At 37.3% G+C, this 21,730-nt stretch overlaps 1 protein-coding gene across 1 annotated transcript; it reads left to right on the top strand.

The window, feature by feature from the left end:
• Positions 1-71: 71 nt before the first annotated feature.
• On the top strand, positions 72-19,785 carry LOC106072622 (uncharacterized). Its single transcript, XM_056043376.1, has 5 exons — positions 72-343; positions 15,627-15,732; positions 16,014-16,120; positions 17,633-17,805; positions 18,458-19,785. The coding sequence occupies exons 1-5, from the start codon at positions 217-219 to the stop codon at positions 18,731-18,733; spliced, it is 789 nt and encodes a 262-aa protein (XP_055899351.1). The 5' UTR covers positions 72-216; the 3' UTR covers positions 18,734-19,785.
• The last annotated feature ends 1,945 nt before the right edge of the window (positions 19,786-21,730 follow it).

Raw genomic sequence — 21,730 nt, 5'->3', positions numbered from 1 at the left:
TTACACGGGAAAAAAAAGTATAACAAGTCTAGGTCACAGTCACGATATATAGATCTATAGGTCAGTGAACTAGAATCTAGATCTAGTAGTACTACTTAGCTACTAGATCTAGTAGATTTAAGTAGATATCTAGATATAGATTCTAGAACTGTTCGAACTATCTAGATCTAGAAAAGAAGATCATCTAAAATCTATTCTAGCTACGAAGTTTATCACATGAATCCATTTGATTTTATAATGGGAAATGTCATAGGAAGAGCAGCCGTTGTAGACTTTGGAATTCAGTGGAGCTGCTGGATAATTGCAGCTTTTCTTCAAACAGAAAAGTTTTACGACTTAGCAGGTAAATTAGTCTAAGTCGTCAGTCTAGTGACTCTAGTGACACTCTAATGACTAGTGTAACTAAATATCTACCTAGAACCTAGACCCAAGAGTTAGACTTAGGACTTAGACCTACCTAGACTCAAGACTGCTAGGCTATACTTATACTGACTGAGTGATGAGTGTACTGTCTCACTGTCTGTTAACAGCCTGTTGCTGTTATTAGTGTTATTATTATTGTCTGTTGTAACTTGTAGGATGTAGCTCTGCTCCAGATATAGAATCTATAGCCTAGATCTAGACGTAGGTCGTAGATCCATAATTCTATCGTGTAGAATATTATCTAGATTCTAGAATATTCTAATTCTAGATCTATAATCTATAAATAATAACAAAAAGGTTACATCTCTCTTCTTTCAATTAATAAATATACAATTTATCAGCATTAAAAAATGAAACAATTCAATAAATTTTAAAACTCAATTTAGACAATTGAAAATCAACACTATTTAGCTTGTTGATGTTGACCACTATGCAGAAGGTGAGACACATCTCACTTCTGAATTGTCCCGAGACATGACGTTAAACTGCGCTCCTCTTTCCTTAGCGCTTTTGGAGCTCAAAAGTGCCCTACTTCTTTTCTATCATTGTGTCTGCCTCCTCTTTTCCTCAGTCTGCCTTCATTGATCATCACTCTGTCTCCTTATCTCTAAATATCTCACTACGTCCTAGACCAGTCTGTTTGCCGTGGACTGCGACAGGTAAGGGGGGATAAAGAGATCCTGGTGTTTGAGTGGTGGCTATCTGAGGATAAACCACCACAACACAATACTTTGGCTCCAAGTTCCCCTAGACCTGAGGCCCAGATGGCCCGCTCTGGGTCAATCGGCTGGTCATGCCGAGCTACCAACATAGGTCTTCGACCTATGCTGGAGGACGGTGGCTGTAGGGTCTATCAGGGAGCTGCTGTATCGCACACATGTCCGATGCAGCAGCTGACTGAGTATAGCACCTGTGTAGCCCTGGCGGGCTCATTCTGGACTTCCGAATGGCCCGTCCCCTTGTTGGACTCGATGGCGGGTGGGGAGCACAGGTGCCGAATTAACAAGAATATATATGGACAAAAAAAAACCCAACAAAATACTTGCCCCAGATTTAAGTCTGGGCAAGAGACGCCGTATTGAGGCAAAAAAGGAGAAGGCCACAAAAAGCTGTACTACCTGGCCATCATTTTTGGTGGTCAGGTGCACAGAGGAGGGGAAAAGTCTGACAAAGCTGAGCCCTTTCCTTATCTATAATGGACTCAAGTCAGTAGTGGGAGAGCCCAAGAGTGTGTCTAAGCTACACAAATCAATGGAACTTCTTGTAGAAGTAGATGGCAAGATACACTCTGATGGGCTTTTAAGATGCAGAAGACTCTGTGATCTCCAAGTGGAAGTCATGCCACACAAGAGTCTGAACACCAGCAGAGGTGTAATCAGCTCTAGGGACCTACTGGAATGTTCCGAGAAGGAAATAGTGGAGGGCATTGAAGGAGTCACCCATGCCTGGCGCATTACCAGGCTTAGGGATGGTGAGGAGGTCAAAACCGCCAATATTATCCTCACATTCGGAACTAGGACACCGCCAGAGTATGTGAAGGCAGGATACCTATGAGGCGCTACATACCTAACCCCATGAGGTGCTTCAAGTGCCAGGGTTATGGACACAGCGCGGCAGTCTGCAAGAGGAACACTGTGTGTGCCAGATGTGCTGGAGAGGGTCATGAGGACAAGGGCTGCACAGCCCAGTTCAAATGCCCAAACTGTCAAGCTGGCCACTCAGCCTACTCCAAGGACTGCCCTGTGTGGAAAGAGGAGGTTGCCGTGCAGGAGTACAAGGCAAGAAATTGATGTACCTTCAGCCAGGCGAAATCGGCTGTACTGGCCCTACCCAAGGGCCAATTCGGCTTGACAAAGACCTACGCCCAGGCTGTTGCTAAGATAGGAAGATCCATAGCCACACAGACGGACACATTGACCCCACCACCCCCTCCTCCTCCTCCAACTCAGAAGAAAACACCACCAAAGAACACACCACTGAAGAAACAAGAAAGCCCTGTTGTATGCTAAAGAACAGGTTCTCTGTGCTCACTGATGAGAGCATGGAGACTGAGCAGCATGTCAAAACCAATACTCCGGGAGAACCCGGAGACATCATGTCTGACACAGGTTCTCCTCAGAGAACCCAGCCAGACACCCCAACCTCTACCGAATTAGAGGTTGACCAACTCCCTAAGGGGAGAAATCAAAGCGGAGAGGATGCCCGAGGTGAGAGAGGAGGAAATAACCTCCGCTCTAACCAGAGGGATCTCCCCTCTCCAGAGAGAAAGACTTCCCCCAAAAGGGGGCTGTCCTCCTCTCCATCCAAACCCAAGAATAAAAATACCAAGGTCACTGGAATAAAGGGAAACCCCTCCGGGGGCCTCCCAAGGCCAAATAGCTCCAAGTAGGTCATCTAGAATAAGCCATGGATTCCAGAATTGTACAGTGGAACTGTAGAGGCCTCAAGGCCAATTACGAGGAAATGCAGCTACTGATGGACTCTGAGACTCCTGTAGCTGTCTGCTTACAGGAAACATTTCTGAAAGATTGCATTAGCTTCCGAAGCTACCGTGCTTACAGCAAGAATGTTGAGGATGCAGAGAGAGCATCAGGTGGAGTCTGTATCCTTGTGAAGGATAGCACCCCCCATGAGAGGGTAGAACTACAGACCACACTACAGGCCGTAGCAGCTAGGATAACCCTTCACAAGGTTATCACTTGCTGCAGCCTGTATCTACCACCAGGCGCTCCATTAAACCCAACAGACATGGAGGACCTATTGAAACAACTCCCCCGGCCTTATTTAATCCTTGGGGATTTCAATGCCCATAACACCATGTGGGGATCCAACAATACCGACACAAGAGGTCGTATGCTGGAGGATATCTTCCTCCAACATAATTTATGCATACTTAATGATGCATCACCGACCTACTTGCACCCAGGAACTGGATCACTCACATGCATTGACCTCACCGTATGCGTCCCCGGACTTCTGGACGATTTTAAATGGTCAGTTAGCAATGATCTACGGGGAAGTGATCACTTCCCAATCATCATTACTAACAATCTCCCTTCATTGGGACGACCTCAGCGGTGGAAACTGAATAAGGCAGATTGGGAACAATTCCAAAAAAGATGCTCCAAGGATATCACAGAAAATATCCTCCATGAACAGAACCCAGCTGATACCTTTGCTAGCAAGCTACTAAGTATAGCCAGTGTCGCTACTTGGTTTTGGCTGTAGGCGTAGCGGCGTGGGTGCGTCCGTGTGTTGTAGGTACCTCTTCTGGTACGGCTATAATGCTCCTCTTAGCGATGTACTTTATTAGATTTGCAAGTGCGCAACATTACTAATATACTAAAGTCTCCAACGACAACATTTAGAATTACTGATGAACACGCTGGTAGCAGACGTAACGTTTATTATATATAAAATAAATTACAGAAAATACTGGCGACTTCAGCCGTCACAAAATATACACCAATAAATACTGGCTGTTCATGCCATGTGGAATAAGTAATCACATCAATGAAATGTTCAAAATATAAGTCCGAAGAAAACTCTCAAGTTAACATAAGCTCAAATTCATTAAGGTACATATTACAGACAGAGAAAATCGTACATCCACTCTCTGCTGGAGTTCTTTACTAACTAACTTTTGACCCTTATTCTAGAGTCCTTTAACTTATTCACTTAACCTCGTGCTTGCCCGCACGGAATATTACAATAGGTGACTGAGTATCACTTCATGTCACAGAGGTTCTAAAACTGGACTGTGACATACGCCCCACACTCCAAAAAGATTTTTGACCAAAAATCTTTGACAAATATATTTTACATTAATATCACTGTACAAATATATATGAGCTTGGTCCAATATTCTATCAAGTGCTGTAAGTTCACTCCAATTGCTCATATCATCTTATATAATCTTAGTAATTATGTATAACATCATATAAATTACTGAGTCCAAAATGTATAATCATTTATATACTTAATTCACTGAGAGCAAAATCACTGAAATGTCACACTAATTGTAATGAAAAGTACCTCCATCAAGTGTTAACAAACTTTATGCATACATTTGTACTGAGAAAAAAAAATTGTATAAACAATCACATGCTAATCAATATAAAAAAGGAAAAAATATACAAGTTATTCCACATCCCATGTTTTATTATAATTGTAGATGCACAACCTTATCAATGTGTATCATTTGACACACTGAGTAAATTTACTCAAAATGATTACAGAAAAAAAATTTCATATTTATTTACAACTGTGATGTGCTGTGTCAAAATATTATTCTAAGTTTTGCCATCATCAAGAAAAATGAAAAAAAAATTTTCAGACACATGTCATAAGACTACTATAAATAGTCTGAGTGTAGTATTGAAGTACCATAGTAGACAAATTTCCATGTTTATAAACATTCATTGTAGTATTCAAGTGTGTAAAAAATTTTAGACAATATTTACATCTGTGAGTTGTTATGAGAAAAAAAAAATTCAGGTCAACAGTTCAAGTAGTTCACTGTTGTTTACATCTCATTGTTTACATTGCTGTGCACAATCAGTAATGAAATACAATATATACACACAAAACAAACACATCTGGTATTTGTCATATTACAAGTTGACAATAAAATACAATGAGCAAATAGATGATCTGTTATTGATCATAAGCATAATAGGTCAATAGCAATTGAGGTGTCATGATGACCTCAAAGAAAAATGTAACAATAAAGTGTCATGACCTATTTGAAAAATGGCAAGAAAAAAATGTCAGGTTGACCTGCTTGAAAATGGTTGTTTCTAATTACATTGTGAAGTTAAACATTTTCATATTTCACATTAATATATCTTCCTCTAAATAACTTATTATTGAATGCTTTAATAATTCTATAACAATCTTCTACTGTGTTTAAGTGTACAAATGCAATTTTATTTGATCTATCTTGAGTTCTTATATCTACCCATTTAACATGTGCTACATTGCTGAATTCTCCCATAATTGTTTGCCATCTAGTGTATCTTGATAGATTCTCTACTCTAATAATGTTATCATTAGTTAAGTGGTTTTTAGTAGGACTTGTATCTTGTGCAGCAGATAGTTCACAAATTTCACCCTTTTTTGCTGCCCATTCTATAATTTCTTCTTTACTTAAATCATTTATACCATTAACATTACCAATTATTAAATCTTGTGCTGGTGTATCTAAAATAATAACATCTACTTCTCCAGTTATCCATGGGGTATCTAGGTGTATTCTGGCTGTATCACAAATATCAAATTTCTTTTGATTGGCATATGTAAGTTTGATCTTTTCTGGCAGTTTTTGATCTGGTTTTACTAGTTTTGAATTTATTAATATGGCACTGCTTCCTGTATCTCTGAGGGCTTCTACTTTAATTCCATTTACGTATGAGGGGTATAGGTTCAATTTTGGCTTATTGTAATGCATGTAGGCTGTTAATTCTTCTCTATTGTCATGACTATTATTATTTCTGTGTAGATGGTTATTAGACTGATTGTTGTATGTGTCCCTCCTAGATTGTCTGTTGTTTCTGTTATAGCTATTGTGTTGGTAACTGTTTGCAAAATTTCTTCTTTCATTGGGACTTGCACTCTGGTGTAGTCTATATGGTCTATTATTGTAATTATTGTTGTTTTGTTTGTAGCTGTTTGGGTTGTAGAAATTGGTGTAACTTCTGTATCTGTAATTGTTATTGTAGTTTATAGGAGCTTTGCATTGGTTTTTTACGTGACCTTTTCTCCCACAATTGAAACAAGTCTTGGTGTTGGACCATTTGAATTTGTCATTGTTGTTGTTATTGAATGTTGTTGCTGTGGCTACTAGTTGGTGTAGGTCTCTTTTGTCAATCGTGTGTCCAGGGTGACTGTCTTTAAATAGATTTAGATTCGTTATCAGTTCAGTCTCTGTCTTGATCTTCTTTTCTTTAAGGAAAGTAAATACTAAGTCTGTCACGTTGTTGAGGACATTGTCAATAAGTAGCATGTCTAGGATTTGTGTCGGGTCCTTGATGTCACATTTTGCTAGCTCTAACCATTTTATCATATTAGTCCTCATGTCGAATATTATTCTGTTGAAGTCCCCATCTTTTTTCAATTTAGTGTCCCTGAATAGCTTACGATAGAAATCTGAGTTTTTTCCAAAGTGTTCTAGTAATCTAGTCTTTACTGCTGCATAGTCTTTCTTTTGGTCTATTGTTAGAGTGGAAATGATGTTGAGGGGTTCTCCCGACAAATTTGCTAGTAGGTGTTTGGCCATGTCCTCATTGTTAAGACTATAGGTTGAGGCTATATGCTCAAATTGTACTAAATAGTTTTCAAGTGTTTCATCTTTTGAATTATATTTATGGAATTTAGAGATGAATGGTTTAGTTGTAGACTGTTGGGTATTAATGTTGGGATTTGTTTTGGCAGCTTCTAGTTTAGCTAACTCTACTTTGTCTTGGCTTTCTCTTTGTTTAGTTTCTAGTTCTTTTAATGTTTTCTGATGAGCTCTTTCAGCAGCTCTTTCTTCCCTATCTCTAATTTGTTTCTTTTCTTCCCTTTCCTCCTTTTCTTTCTTCTCAGCCTTTTCTAGTTCTTTTTTGATAAATTCCTTTTTCTCATCCCCTTCAAGTTCCATGACTTTCACTAGCTCTAAAATTTTGTCATAGGAAGACATGTTTAATGCTTTGTGTAGTTAATTGAGAAAAGAAAAAATGTACTGTGTTATACTTGTCAATACTGTGTGTGTCAATTATTTAACATGTGTATATTACACAATAGTATAAAAAATTCAATCAATGGTTACAATGTAATGAAAGAATGTAGTGATAATTTTCCAATGTATAGATCTAGATCAAAATTTACTCAGTTACTCAATTATAAATTATTCAAATTCAATAGTCATAAATTTCAACATATGTTATACATGTGTGCTGTTGTGCCAAAGTAAAATAGTAAAAATGTAAATTAGTAAAAGAAAGAAAATATATGTACAGTATAAGTAAAAGGACAAACACAGAAACAATATAGAGAACAACACAGTCTGCTTTTAAAGAAATTAATAAAAAGTAGAAATGTGACAGGAGAAATACAGATATATGGATACAGGACTTTTAAACAAACAACAATATAGATACAGATTAAGTACACTGACAGAAATACAAACAAGACTCAACAGCTAAATGAATAATTTTCCCACTATATTCTATGACCTCCGTACCAACAAGGAGAGCCTCAAACGCATTGGGCCTTATAGAGGTTAAAGAACAAATAGGATAGACCCTAATAGATCCTATTGTTATGATAGTTCATAAAATAGTCCCTCTCCAGCCACCCTTAAAAGAACACTTAGAAAAATGAAAATAGTTACTCACTAGTGACTATCTTCAATAGTCAACAATACTTAATTGGATACTTTAAATTCAACAATACTTAGTTGGATGCTTTAAATTATATCAATGTATAACAAATATATTCAATAATTGATCAAAACTTACAGGGGCTTTCTAGTGTAGTCTGATGTAGATAAGCTCGATACTCTTAGTGTAGATCCATAGTCCAGTTATAATCGAATCATAGAATAAATCAGTGAAATAAGGTAATATATCCAATAGTCCAGTCACAAATATATAATATATATCCAATAACGAGCTCAATAATCCAAACAGAATTAATTATACTGGTAGCTAGTGATCCAATAACGGTTTAGTACAAATAGTATGGGCAACGATGACTAAGATGACAAATAGTATATGTATATATAATCCAAAGTACTTGCTCTTTTAGAGGATAATCCAATAGTCTATGACTGACTTAATTAGCAATATAAGACAGGAGAAGTTCTTCACAGAAGATGTTATGGAGAAGATTCTCTTCAGAAGATGTTGTGGAGAAGATTCTCTTCAGTTAGGACGATATGGTGGTATCACGTGCCCCAGTGTACCACAATTTGCTACTGGAACAGTGAACAAATGATTAGGTGAGTCTCAAGAGACGTACACCACGATGAATCGTCGACTTGAATGACGTCGGAATTGATTAGTACAGACAGGTAGCTGTACTCCGGCTTCGGCTTTTCTTCAGTAATTGTTTTCACCCATATTGCGGCTCATCAGGCATGGCTGTATTCAGTTTCATACATACTAATTAAATCGACTCTTATGTGTATGATGATGTTAAGGTAGTGGATCTCTGAGAGTTGAGATGAATGGGCCTTGACCTGTTTTGTTGACTGTTGTTTATCATCAATCTGCATCAGATCTTGGTTTCTGGTTGTTTCAACTTCCCGATCTAAGATAGCATATTAAGATCTAGGAATCGCTCTGAGATCATGTTGTAGCAAGGCCACCTGAGTTGATTTCTTACTGAAGAAAAGTTTATTAGCCCTCTAAGTTCGTTGAATTGTTTTCGCCGCCATGGTGAAAGAAAAATAGTCCTTGTACTCTTGTTAAAGAGTGTAGGTTCGTTCTGTCATTTAAGACATACTGGCCACCAAATGTCGCTACCTGGTTTTGGCTGTAGGCGTAGCGGCGTGGGTGCGTCCGTGTGTTGTAGGTACCTCTTCTGGTACGGCTATAATGCTCCTCTTAGCGATGTACTTTATTAGATTTGCAAGTGCGCAACATTACTAATATACTAAAGTCTCCAACGACAACATTTAGAATTACTGATGAACACGCTGGTAGCAGACGTAACGTTTATTATATATAAAATAAATTACAGAAAATACTGGCGACTTCAGCCGTCACAAAATATACACCAATAAATACTGGCTGTTCATGCCATGTGGAATAAGTAATCACATCAATGAAATGTTCAAAATATAAGTCCGAAGAAAACTCTCAAGTTAACATAAGCTCAAATTCATTAAGGTACATATTACAGACAGAGAAAATCGTACATCCACTCTCTGCTGGAGTTCTTTACTAACTAACTTTTGACCCTTATTCTAGAGTCCTTTAACTTATTCACTTAACCTCGTGCTTGCCCGCACGGAATATTACAATAGGTGACTGAGTATCACTTCATGTCACAGAGGTTCTAAAACTGGACTGTGACAGCCAGGAAAGTTGTACCCCTAACCTCTGCAAATCCAAAACGGCCTAGCAAACCATGGTTTGATACAGCTTGCAAAAGTGCTATTGGCGATAGGAAAAAACGACTGGCTGCATTTATAAAGAATCCTTCCCAGGAAAACCTAAAGCTATTCAGGATAGCTAGAGCAAAGGCTAGACAAACCATACGGTCAGCCAAAAGGAATTCCTGGAGAAGTTTTGTCGGCAGTCTGGATTAGAGCGGTTTGGAAGGCAGTAAGGCGAATCAAAGGGAAAGAATCAAATGCAATAGGGCATTTGAAAAACCAAGGACGAACTGTCACGTCCCCCAGAGAAATAGCTGACTGCCTTGCATCCTCAATAGCAGAAAAATCATCCACTGCACACTACACGCCAGAGTTCCAAAAAGTCAAAACCAGGGAGGAAAGACACCCCATTGATTTCAGGTCAGAGAACAATGAAGACTACAACAAACCGTTCTCGCTTGAGGAACTGAGGGAATCGCTGGACAAGTCACATGACACAGCGCCTGGAGAAGACGAAATCCATTACCAGTTCCTCAAGCACCTTCCCGAACCCTCATTGGCAGTCCTGCTAGGGGTCTATAACTGTGTGTGGCAAACAGGCGCTTTCCCAAACAGCTGGAGGAAAGCCACAGTTAGACCGATACCTAAACCGGGAAGAGGCGGCTCTGACCCAGCTAACTATCGACCAATAGCACTAACAAGCTGCATCTGCAAAACCATGGAAAGAATGATTAACAGTAGGCTGGTCTGGTACCTGGAAAGGAATAAAGTGATCTCAAACTACCAGTGCGGATTCTGGCAGAGGCGGACAACAACTGACCACCTGGTAAGGCTGGAAGCTTATATTAGAAAATGCATTACTCAGAAGAGAACATCTAGTAGCTGTATTCTTCGATATAGAAAAGGCCTATGACACAACCTGGAAACATGGCATTCTACGTGACCTGGCGCTTATGGGGCTTAAGGGACACCTCCCCCGTTTTGTGGAGGAATTCCTGAAAGATCGAAAATTTCAGGTTCGAGTGGGCAACTCCGCTTCTGACACTCATGACCAGGAAATGGGTGTACCCCAGGGCAGCATTCTGTCAGTCACCCTGTTCAACATTAAAATAAATAGCATCATAAATGCGCTGTCCCCTGGCATAGAGTGCTCTTTATGTCATTTTTACTTATGGGAAAAACATGAACACCTTAGAAAGAAAATTACAGTTATGTTTAAACAAAATTCAGGGTTGGGCAAACTATAATGGTTTCAAATTCTCAGACTCCAAAACAGTTAGTATGCATTTTTGTAATCTAAGGGGACTCCACCCAGACCCTGAACTATTTATACACAAAAAGAAGATCCCTGTCATGAAAACTACAAAATTTTTAGGCCTCACCTTAGATTCCAAATTTAATTTTCTCCCCCACATTAAGGAACTTAAGAAGAAATGCCAAAAGTCATTAAACATACTAAGAGTACTCAGCCATACGGACTGGGGAGCTGACAGAGATACCTTGCTGCTGCTTTATCGGAGTCTAATTCGATCCAAGCTAGACTACGGATCCATAATATATGGAGCAGCAAGGAAGTCGTACCTAAAAATACTGGAACCAATACAAAATGCTGCCCTGCGTCTCTGTCTCGGCGCGTTTCGTACAAAACCTATCCCAAGTCTCCATGTGGAGGCTGGAGAACTCCCCATGGATATAAGAATGAAAAAGCTTGCAATGCAGTATATAGTCAAGCTAAAATCCAACCCCAGGAACCCTGCTTTCGACTCCATATTTAACCCCGCAGAGGTAGAATTATACAATCGAAGGCCTAATGTCATACAGCCGTTGGGCCTTCGAATGAGAAAACCCATCCAAAATTTAACCCCACCCATTGACCAAATCTCTAAAATAGAAACCCCTCAGAATCCTCCTTGGCTAATGAATAAACCCAAATTAAATTTATCCCTCCTTAATTTAAAAAAAAGAAAATACAGACCCAAGCATACTACAAGTCCACTTTAGGGAACTGCAGGAGAGCTACGGAGATTGTGGCACCATCTACACAGACGGATCCAAAATGGAGGGAAAGGTCGCGTGTGCCTGCTCCTTTCGGAACAAAACAATCTCCCGTAGACTCCTTGATGGCTGCTCCATCTTTACGGCCGAATTGCACGCAATATTGCTTGCACTTATGGCCGTAAAAGCATCCGAAAGGATGAAATTTATAATCTGCTCCGACTCCAAATCTGCATTGCAAGCTTTGGGGCGGATGAAGACTGACATCCCATTGGTACATAAGAGCCTGAAGCTGTTGGACCAAATAACAGCCGACCGTAGGGATGTCACCTTCATCTGGGTCCCCTCCCATGTTGGCATTGAGGGAAATGAAGCCGCAGACAGAGAAGCAAAGAGAGCCCTAAATCATGCAGTGTCAGGAACCCAAATTCCCTACTCGGACCTGAGACAAAGTATTGCCTCTGCCACCTATCGAGAGTGGCAGAACCAATGGGAGGCTGAGACTCACAGTAAACTCAGGCAGATTGTGGCGGATGTCAGGTGGCGGCCCACATCTAAGGGTCTGACAAGGTGTGGTAGCACGACCATGTCCAGACTTAGGATTGGCCACACCTACATCACGCACTCTTTTGTACTGAAGAGAGAGGAGCCCCCACTTTGTGAGTACTGTGACTCTTGCCTCACCGTGGAACATATCCTCGTTGATTGTCCCAGATAACAGGATGTCAGGGCGAAATATTTTAGAGCCACTAATTTAAAAACACTATTTGATAATGTCGACCCTGGGAAGGTACTGGGCTTTATCCGGGAAGTGGGGCTATCTACGAAGATCTGATTTATGAATTTGTGAACATGCACTATTTACATTAGATTTTTACCAAATATTTAAATTTTTACTACCTTTACTATTTTAACTGTGAATAGACCTTGATTTTAATGATATGACTGTATAGAATCTGGCCCTTGCTGTTTAGATAGAGAGAGTAGTCCTTAAGGGACTGCAGGCACGACATGGCCTAAATTGTGCCGATGTGCCTCAAATAAAAAATCTCACTTCTGACACCATTTAAGTTTCTTCTTCTTCATTCTCATTTTTATGTTGGAACGTTCATATGACTAGACCAATACATGAGATGAACTGCCCAGGGGTTTCCAAATCAGGGAGCTCTCCATATAGTTTTCTTTCTATTGGGGTGTTTCTGATTGATAACATTTATTTAAACCTCTTTTTATGACATAGACTATAGTATATTCTCTAGTACTATGTCTATTTTATGTTCTACTAGATCTAGATACTTGCTGCATCTATCCAACTGTTGTGCTTGTCAAATTCACTATGTGCAGAGTTTTAAAAAGTAATGTTTAATGATTTTAATGTTACATTCTTTAAATTTTTAGCAACCCCCGAAAGGGGAAAAGATGCTATTAGTTTTGTGTGGCCGCTGTCTGTCCGTTTGTCCTGTTTATCTCGTAAACTAGAAAAGATAGTGAAAATCCGACATCACAATATTTTAGACCATACTTTTTTCTTTTCTGAAAACGAAAAATCTAATTTTTTAAATCACTTATGCAAGCAGTTTTTTTCATAAAAATACACCACTTTTACAACTATTCACTATTAATAGTTGAGGCGCTTTATTAGGGGAGGCGACTATTTATCATATTTTTAACACTTTTATGCAAATGGTTGTAGATTTTTTGTCAAAAAAATATTTTTTTTAAATTTTTATTGTTAAGTTATGTAGGTTCTGTTATACTAAGTACTATATTTACACACAAAAAATGTTTACTATTTTTTAAAGTGAAACAATCTATTTAGTATGCATATAAGTCAGACATACCGTAATTTGAAACAACAATTAATAAGTAGTTTTTCATATTATCTAGTGAACCACTAGGACCGCATAATGGAACACCTAACCAAAGAAAAATTATTTTTTTCTTTTGGATTTTTTTTTTATGGAAATGTTTTACAAAACAATTAGATCAATTAGATCTAGATATTCAATAAGACATCAGTTAGGCCAGGTTCACATCTAACTTCACATTCACTATACTTCACTTCACTAAATTGGAAACCTTGGAAAGGCACCCACTCAGAACAAAAATCCACAAAACTGGCACAAAAAAGCGTCTCAAAAAGACCAATTTCATACAGGAATCTCTAAACCTAAAAAAGAAACACCAACTTGAAAAAATTACTCTGGAATCCTCGATACTCTATAACGAATCTCCACCCTGGGACGAAAGCCCTCTTCCTACTATAAGGGACCATATTGAAAACATAAAAAGAAAATCTGATTACAGACCAACAGAGCTCAAGGAAATAGTGAACTGTTTTCTACATACCAATAACCCTAGCAACCAGTGGATTAGAGTTTACACGGATGGCTCATCCCATAAATCCACCATAAATGGAGGAGCTGGAATACTTATCGAATGGCCAGATGGAGGAAAACTAGAAAAATCCATTGCAACTGGAGAGCTCTCTGACTGTCATAGAGCAGAAAGGGAAGCACTAGCACTAGCTGCTACCATGCTAGCAAATCATCCAAGTTCCCCTCACAGTCAGATTGTCTTGATAACCGATGCAAAAACAACCCTCCAAAGCTTGCAAAACTCTGATTCCCCTTATATTAAAAACCTCAGAACAGCACTTACAAAGCTCAACATCAACAGCAAAAAAAACTGTTATTCAATGGATACCAGCCCATATACAACTAGAAGGAAATGAGAAGGCTGACACACTCGCCAAGAGTGGGAGAACTAACTCTCAAATAAACTCTGCACTCTATCCAGAAGAAATGAAGAAATTAATTGTAAACTGTGATGTTGCTTGTTCAGGCTGTCTTGAGGTCAACTATGGATGACTGTTGAATTTCAACCAATTACTCTGCAAGCGTTTGGGTTTTATTGTTTGGGTGTATTCCGTGTAGTTGATCAACAATCCAGACAAAACAAACACATCGGTTTTAACTAGTAAAGAGATGTAGTCAACGCTGAAGAACAATGTAACATGTATTTATTATAAGAAAAGGCCACAGTAAAAGTCTCTGTCACTAAACACGTCGTTACCCTTGAGGATTATATCGCTAACTGATTTTCCGGTCTCTAACCCAACATATCCCAAACGTCACTAGTCCCGTTCAATATGCGTCTTCTATGGTGCGTTGCTAAATAACTAAACTATAAATAAGATGTCTAACAAAACAAAATAAATGAGAAATGGACAAGCTCTCATCCAACTCACAAGAAAGATGACGCTTACTAAAAGCTATCCCGACGGGACCGGCGTCTAATCTTTCGACTCAGGACCGGACACAACAGAATGCGACAACACATGCACCAGAAGCTCAAAATTGGGGCCGGTGGGGTCTGCCCATGTGGAGTGTCGCCAGAGAATGCCGACCACGTCCTCCAAAACTGCTCTCTTTACCAAGAGGCCCGTATAAGACATTGGCCCCAAATCACCCCAATAGAAAGAAAACTATATGGAGAGCTCCCTGATTTGGAAACCACTGCGCGGTTCATCTCATGTATTGGTCTAGTCATATGAACACTCCAAAATAACAATGAGAACGATGAAGAAGAAGAAGAAGAATTTATTTAAAGTAATAAAGTAAGTAAATTTCCTCTTTCAGATCTTGTGATCTATAGGGCAGATTATGTAATGGTCATCTGTTTCTCTAGCCCATAGTAACGAAGGTGTCATGTGGGCCAGCACAATGACCAACTGCCTTTACTTTTCCCCAATTAATGTCAGGTACCCATAAGAGCTTGGTGGACTCAGAGGCGCCCAAAGATTCCAAAGTTAATCCCAGTCTTCACAAGGATTTGAACCCAAGACCAGGGGCCTAGCTAGGAAGTTTCCATCGTTTGGGGATCCGAGGGCTTGATCTGTTTGGGGGCCCCTGCATTTTGCATAATATTTAAATTTTAATGTAAAAAACACTCATTTGTGGACCGGGGGGATTTTCAAATTCTCCCCCTCTTCCTCCCACCCTAGCTACACCATTGCCCAGGACCTCGGTTTGGAAGCCAAGTGCATTACCGCTCAGCCACTATGCCGCCTAATCAGCCACAGTGCCTCCTCATTTTAAAGTAAATGTTCTCATTTCTTTTTCAGGCTCTATTACTTTTGTGACCTTAACCTTGCTAAGTTTGAGTCAAAATAAAACATTGCATACCAGACAAAAAGTTAATAGTGGACTTGTAATAGCATGGGCTTCTAGGTAACTTTTTTTTTAATGATTAATAGAATACTGTGAACGATATTACAGCAGTGATAAAGATGACATTTTGAATTACAATTTTTTTCAAAAATTTTATATCCTAAAAGAAAATTCAGTAATTATATGCATATATATAATAGACAACCTTATTTTGTGTGTGTGTGTATATATATATATATATATATATATATATATATATATATTCATTTTAGTTTTTACTATTATTAAAATTACAATTTTAACTAATCTTTTTGCAAAGGACTTTATTTTTTTTTTACCAGATTAGGCTACTATTTGTTTACAAGAGTTATAAAAGATGGAGGTGATAAACGTTTCAATGTTGTCAAACACAAGCCTGGATTATTCTGGGTCTATTGGACTATTCAAGGTAAAATCAGTTTTTTGCTTATCTTAATACAATTTAATACTTTTTGAAGTTTATATTCAACACTAGCAATATACTTTTAGAGTCTTTAAATATATTTTTTGTGTGCTCTAAGTCCTCTCTTTCCCTTGCTTAGATGGCCAAAGATGTCTCTTTGGGAGTCTCTCATTAAGCAGATGTGGACTGCCTACAAGGTTCTGTTGACATCAAAATGGTTTATACTTAGCAGAACCGCTCTGTGTAAAACTTCAGTGTCCTTTCCTACCTTTTGATGGCATAAACGAAGGTTATTGCCCAATAGACCTATAGTTTTGTTCTTGTAGTGATTTTACGTTATACATTTCTGGGTAGTCTGCCTAAGAATGATGCACTGACCTTGGTGATAGAGGAGTATATTTCTTGGTTGGTATTTCTTCTATCCTGAACATGAGCTATCATGCCACCATGTGTCTCACTTTAAAATTATTTGGGCAACCAAACTAGGACATGATCTTTTAAAGTTCTCCTCACATGCTTATGTGGACATACATATTTTGTTCCTGGCATTGTCCCCAGTTCCACACTCTTTCCTGAAGCCACATTTACTTTCAGGTAGGGGTCCTTGTAAAAAAAAATGTATAGCTTTTATATAGTGCTACTTTCATGCTTATAGCATGCTCAGAGCACTATGGTCCAATCTCATTTGTGGATCAGTTGGGAGGGGTTATCTGGAAGAAATATTTTCCTTGCTGCCTTTAGGCGCTCAGTAAACACAACTCTGCCAAAGTTGGGTGTTGAACCTCGAGACCCCTTCATAGGTAGTCAAGCCAAGCCTAGTTCAAGCCTAATTCAAGCGTACTTAGCCTCTTGACCATGCTTCCCATGTAATCTTCATGTAATGTTCTGTGGTATTGACTTTTGTTCACACTAGTAAGAAAAGCTTCTGTAGGTGGGCTGCCTTTTTTTTTTCTATACCTCAGAAGGAATGGAGTCAGCTCACTGGCTTTTCTACTTACAAGTTGATGAATGTCACACGATCAGTTTCTTTTGTCTATAGGTGTATAATCCATTTACTCATTTATTGGAATTTACACTAACCCCATAACTCTACTTATGGCATTAAAATAACTTGCTTTGGGTGATTGGGGGGAGTATTGAGTCCCACTCACATAAATCAGACTGTAAGGAGAGATAGAAAGACATATGTAGGTTATTTGTTATATGTGGGTTTTATGTGGGTTTCCAATAATTGATGTTATTGAAAGCATGTTTGCATAAAGAACTTTAAGCAGATTTTAACTGGTTTAGCTTTCATTTGAGAAATGAGATTTCTTTGTTCTTTGTAAATAATTTTGGAGTTTAAAAGAACAAGCTATTATGTCTTTTATGGAAAGAACTGACATGTTTCACTTTGTTCAAATTAACAGTGCTATGTTGCAAAGATTACTTGTATAATAGTATGGATTACTTATAATTATGAGCACTGCTATCTAACAGGTACCTGTATTAATAAACTATCTATTGACTTAATTCCAGGTGTCTGGGTGCTGTCAACTCTGCTCCCAACGATCATAGTGAATTCCAAGAAAAATAATAAGCCCATTCAGACTCTTGATAAAATTGGATGGGGAATTTGGGGACTTGGTTTTATCTTAGAGGCATTAGCTGATTACCAGAAGTCACAATTTCGCAGCATTCCTGAAAATGCTGTTAAGTATCTTTTTTTTTGCTTTGTTTGTATGTGAAACCTTATTGCATATGTTCCGTGTTGTTTGTATGTGAAACCTTATTGCATATGTTCCGTGTTGTTTGTATGTGAAACCTTATTGCATATGTTCCGTGTTGTTTGTATGTGAAACCTTATTGCATATGTTCCGTGTTGTTTGTGTGTGTGAAGCGTTCATTGTGTACCTTATATTCTGTATTGTTTTTTGTGTGAAACATTCATTTAAAATGAGTGGGTTTTTTTGTGTGAAACATTCAAAGCATATGTACCTTTCTTTCAGATAAAAAAAAAATTAATGCAAAAAATTCAACTTTATAATAGATTCTATATGTACTTTAAAAAAGATTTTAATTCTAATAGCTATTTCCACACTAAATCTTGAGTGAGAAAAAAAAAAAAGACCATTTTCTTTTGCAATTTATTATATACAATATTTTTAGTCCACAAAATGTATTTAGAATTCAATTCTTTATACCTTCTTTTATTTTTTTCCTTTAAATCTCCAGTGAATGTTTTTTTTGTTTCCGTTTTGTTTTCTTTCTTAGAAGTAAAATATCAAAATCAAACCTATTTTTTTTTTAAATTTTCTTTTCAGACCAAACTTTATTAAAAGACATTTTAATTATCATTTTCAGGGTAAATTTATCGACGCAGGCTTATGGAGCATCTCAAGGCATCCCAACTATCTGGGAGAGATTCTTATGTGGACTGGACTCTACATATCCTCCTATACTACCTTACAAGGATGGGAACATATTAGTGTAATATCTCCATTATTTTTATCTTATCTTCTGACCAATGTTAGTGGCATTCCCATTCTGGAAGCTGCCGGATTCAAACGCTGGGGTCAAAGCCCTGAATACATTGCCTATGTTAAAAGAACTGCTAAACTGATTCCATTTATTTGGTAATTTTAGTTAAAATAAATAGTTTTAATTCATAGTAACTTTTCATTACTAATTTCTTTTTTAAATCATTTGAATATATAAAGAGATGAAATTTTCCCCTATCAACCATTTTTTTCCTTTCTATACCTTTATGATTTGATCTATTCTATTATAGGTCATCAGCAAAAATAACAATAAAGCCTACTGGTGTTATTGAAAGGAAAAAAGTCACTAATAGCTTTGTGTAGTCTGTCACATTTAGATATTAAAAAATAATAGCGCTATTGAAAATATGATTTCACTATTCTTTCTGTAACATTTTACATCTTGAGAGTCAATCTTTAACCTTTGCAATTTCTCATGTGAGGCCATTTGTGATACATATGCACTGTCACAAGTTACTTTAAGATATGTGCAGTGGCTATATTTGATCTTCCAAAAACATATTTTCAATTTACGTCACTACTTAAAAGACTTTATATCCACTAAGAAAATTAATAATAGGAATACTATTTTATAATGTAGGGAAACAAAAGAACTTGTTTTCTTTTTTTTTTTTTTGTAACTTTTATATATGACATTTAATTTTTGTCAAAATAATTGTATATATTTAACCAATTTTTGTTTCCTTAATGTGCACTAAGTAGGCATATTGTATACATTTAAACATATTTTTGAAAACATAATTTCATAGCCAGTTCTTGTTATTTAATATAACTAAAGTACTGAACGTTACCATTCTTGTGCTACTTTTTTGTTAACATGTTAAAAGTTCTCTAATATTCACAAAGACCTTATTCTGGCATTCAACAAGGAGGACCTTATGCACTGTATGTGAGTGAATGAATGCAATCATGTTTTATATGTATTATTTGCATGGATGAAAATAAGATTGTAGTTTGTAAGAGTTTCATATGAATATTTATTAACCCTAGGGTACATACATTTAGTTCTTAATATAAAAAATTGTCTTGATGTATTAAAAATTGTGTTTATGTAAAATGTATTTAAACTGGTGGGCATACATGTTGACTGCTGGGAAGGCATGGCTGTAGGCTATACTCTGTGAAAAGAGATGATGACATGGCAAGCTATGGACAGAAAGGTTTTAGTGTAGACCTCATCCCTGAGAGAAAAAACAAGTCAAATTTCTCCACTAAACCCAAGCATTTTTACTTGGAATGTATGTGGGCCAAAAGAAGTAGAAGCGTGTACCTGAGTTTACATGCAGAATAAAAAATTCAGTATACTTGAGGTGTAGAATTGAATAAATGTGAATGATACTAGACATTAAGTCTTAACATATCTACATTGTTAAAATTGTGTTTTATTAACACATTCTACATATTACTTTATACAGATCTCTATATAATTATGTGATATATTGTTAATTTCTGGTATACCAATTCCTGTGTATTTTCTAAATTAATAAGTAACTTGAAATATGTTACATCAAGTTCCATAAAAATGATCAATGTTACCATCAACAATAAACATATAATTGAAATAGTATAATTCTCATTATCTATTATATATATATAATTGAATGTATGTAATGTATGCATATATATATGTATCAATCAATCATACTGTTAAGTTTCTAGCCAAATGAAGAGTTTGCAAGCTAATAGGAAGAATTGTAAAACGTATTGATTTGTTTGTGTCTTGATTGTAGATGTAGATCAAATTATTTTCAAATTTCTTGTACCATTGGCCACCTTCTGTTTCGTTACATTCCTAACACCAATGAGTATACTTCTAGGATCCCTGCCACCCTTATCACAATATTTTCCAAAGATGTCAATGTCGAATTTCATATTTAAACCTTCTATTCTAGGCTCAGTTCTGTTCGTCGGTTAATGCATTTTCAATAGTAAAGTCGATGGTCCTGTAATCTTACATCCCCATACCATCCTTGTCTGTTGTTATGTCTACAAATTGTATGAACGTTACCAGTTTCTGATAAGCACAAACAAAACGTTTAAGAAAATGAGATTCATTTCACAATTTGTTTCATTGTTACCGTGGTTTGGAACTAAACACTTCTCATGATTACTGTCTCTTCTGGTCTGTTGTTTTCTCAGATGTCTTGTTGGTTCCTGATCTACACATTTGTTTGGGTAGCATAAGGTAAGACGTTGAGACATAAGGTAAGACGTTCAGACATAAGGTAAGACGTTGAGACATAAGATATTGAGGCACTAGCGGATCCAGAACTTTTTAATAGGTGGATGGCGATTTTTTTTTTTTTTTTGCAAACCCTCACCCCATGTAAACTCTTAAACTTAACACACACACACACTATAATATAAATATATATATATCAGGGGCGTAGCTAGGAATTTTCCATCATCTGGGGGGCCTGCATTTTGCATACTTTTTAATATTTAATGTAAAAAACACTCATTTGGGGTCCGGGGGATTTTCAAATTCTCCACCCACCCTAGCTACGTCACTGACATATATATATTTATATACAGTGCTTTTTTTGTAAAGAAAATTTCATGCCGGTACTCAGTGATGGATTAGCTTTTAACAACTAATAAATTAATAATAAACCTTAAAATACAACAAAAGTAATTTTTCCCCCACATTAAAAAAGGTGCCGGTACGCCGTACAGGTGCCTACCGTCACAAAAAAGCACTGTAGATTTCTATAACCCAGTCGAGCTAGCCACTAAGCCACCGCTCCACCCGCCTTCTGATAAGCAAAGCACAAAATCACTGCGTCTATTTCTAATTGTTGACTGTTTCTCGCTGACTGGAAAGAACATCAAGTGAAGTCAACTTGTGCCTTAGAATTTCTTCAATATTTTTTTTTCATCGCATCTTCAATGAAGAAACTGTCACAGGCAAAGTGAGAAATAGCAGGCACTTTGTAACAATAATAGAAAACGTCTTTATACAATATAGTTGCGTATTGTTTTAAAAAAAATCTTATATTGAACACAGATTTCATGGGGTTTTTTTTTTTGGTAGGCTTTTTTAAAGGATTGCATCTCTGAACAATATTCTTTGGCA

Source organism: Biomphalaria glabrata, chromosome 1 (genome assembly GCF_947242115.1).
Source record: "Biomphalaria glabrata chromosome 1, xgBioGlab47.1, whole genome shotgun sequence".
Taxonomy (NCBI): Eukaryota; Metazoa; Mollusca; class Gastropoda; family Planorbidae; genus Biomphalaria; species Biomphalaria glabrata.
This window is presented reverse-complemented; position numbering and strand designations above follow the sequence as displayed.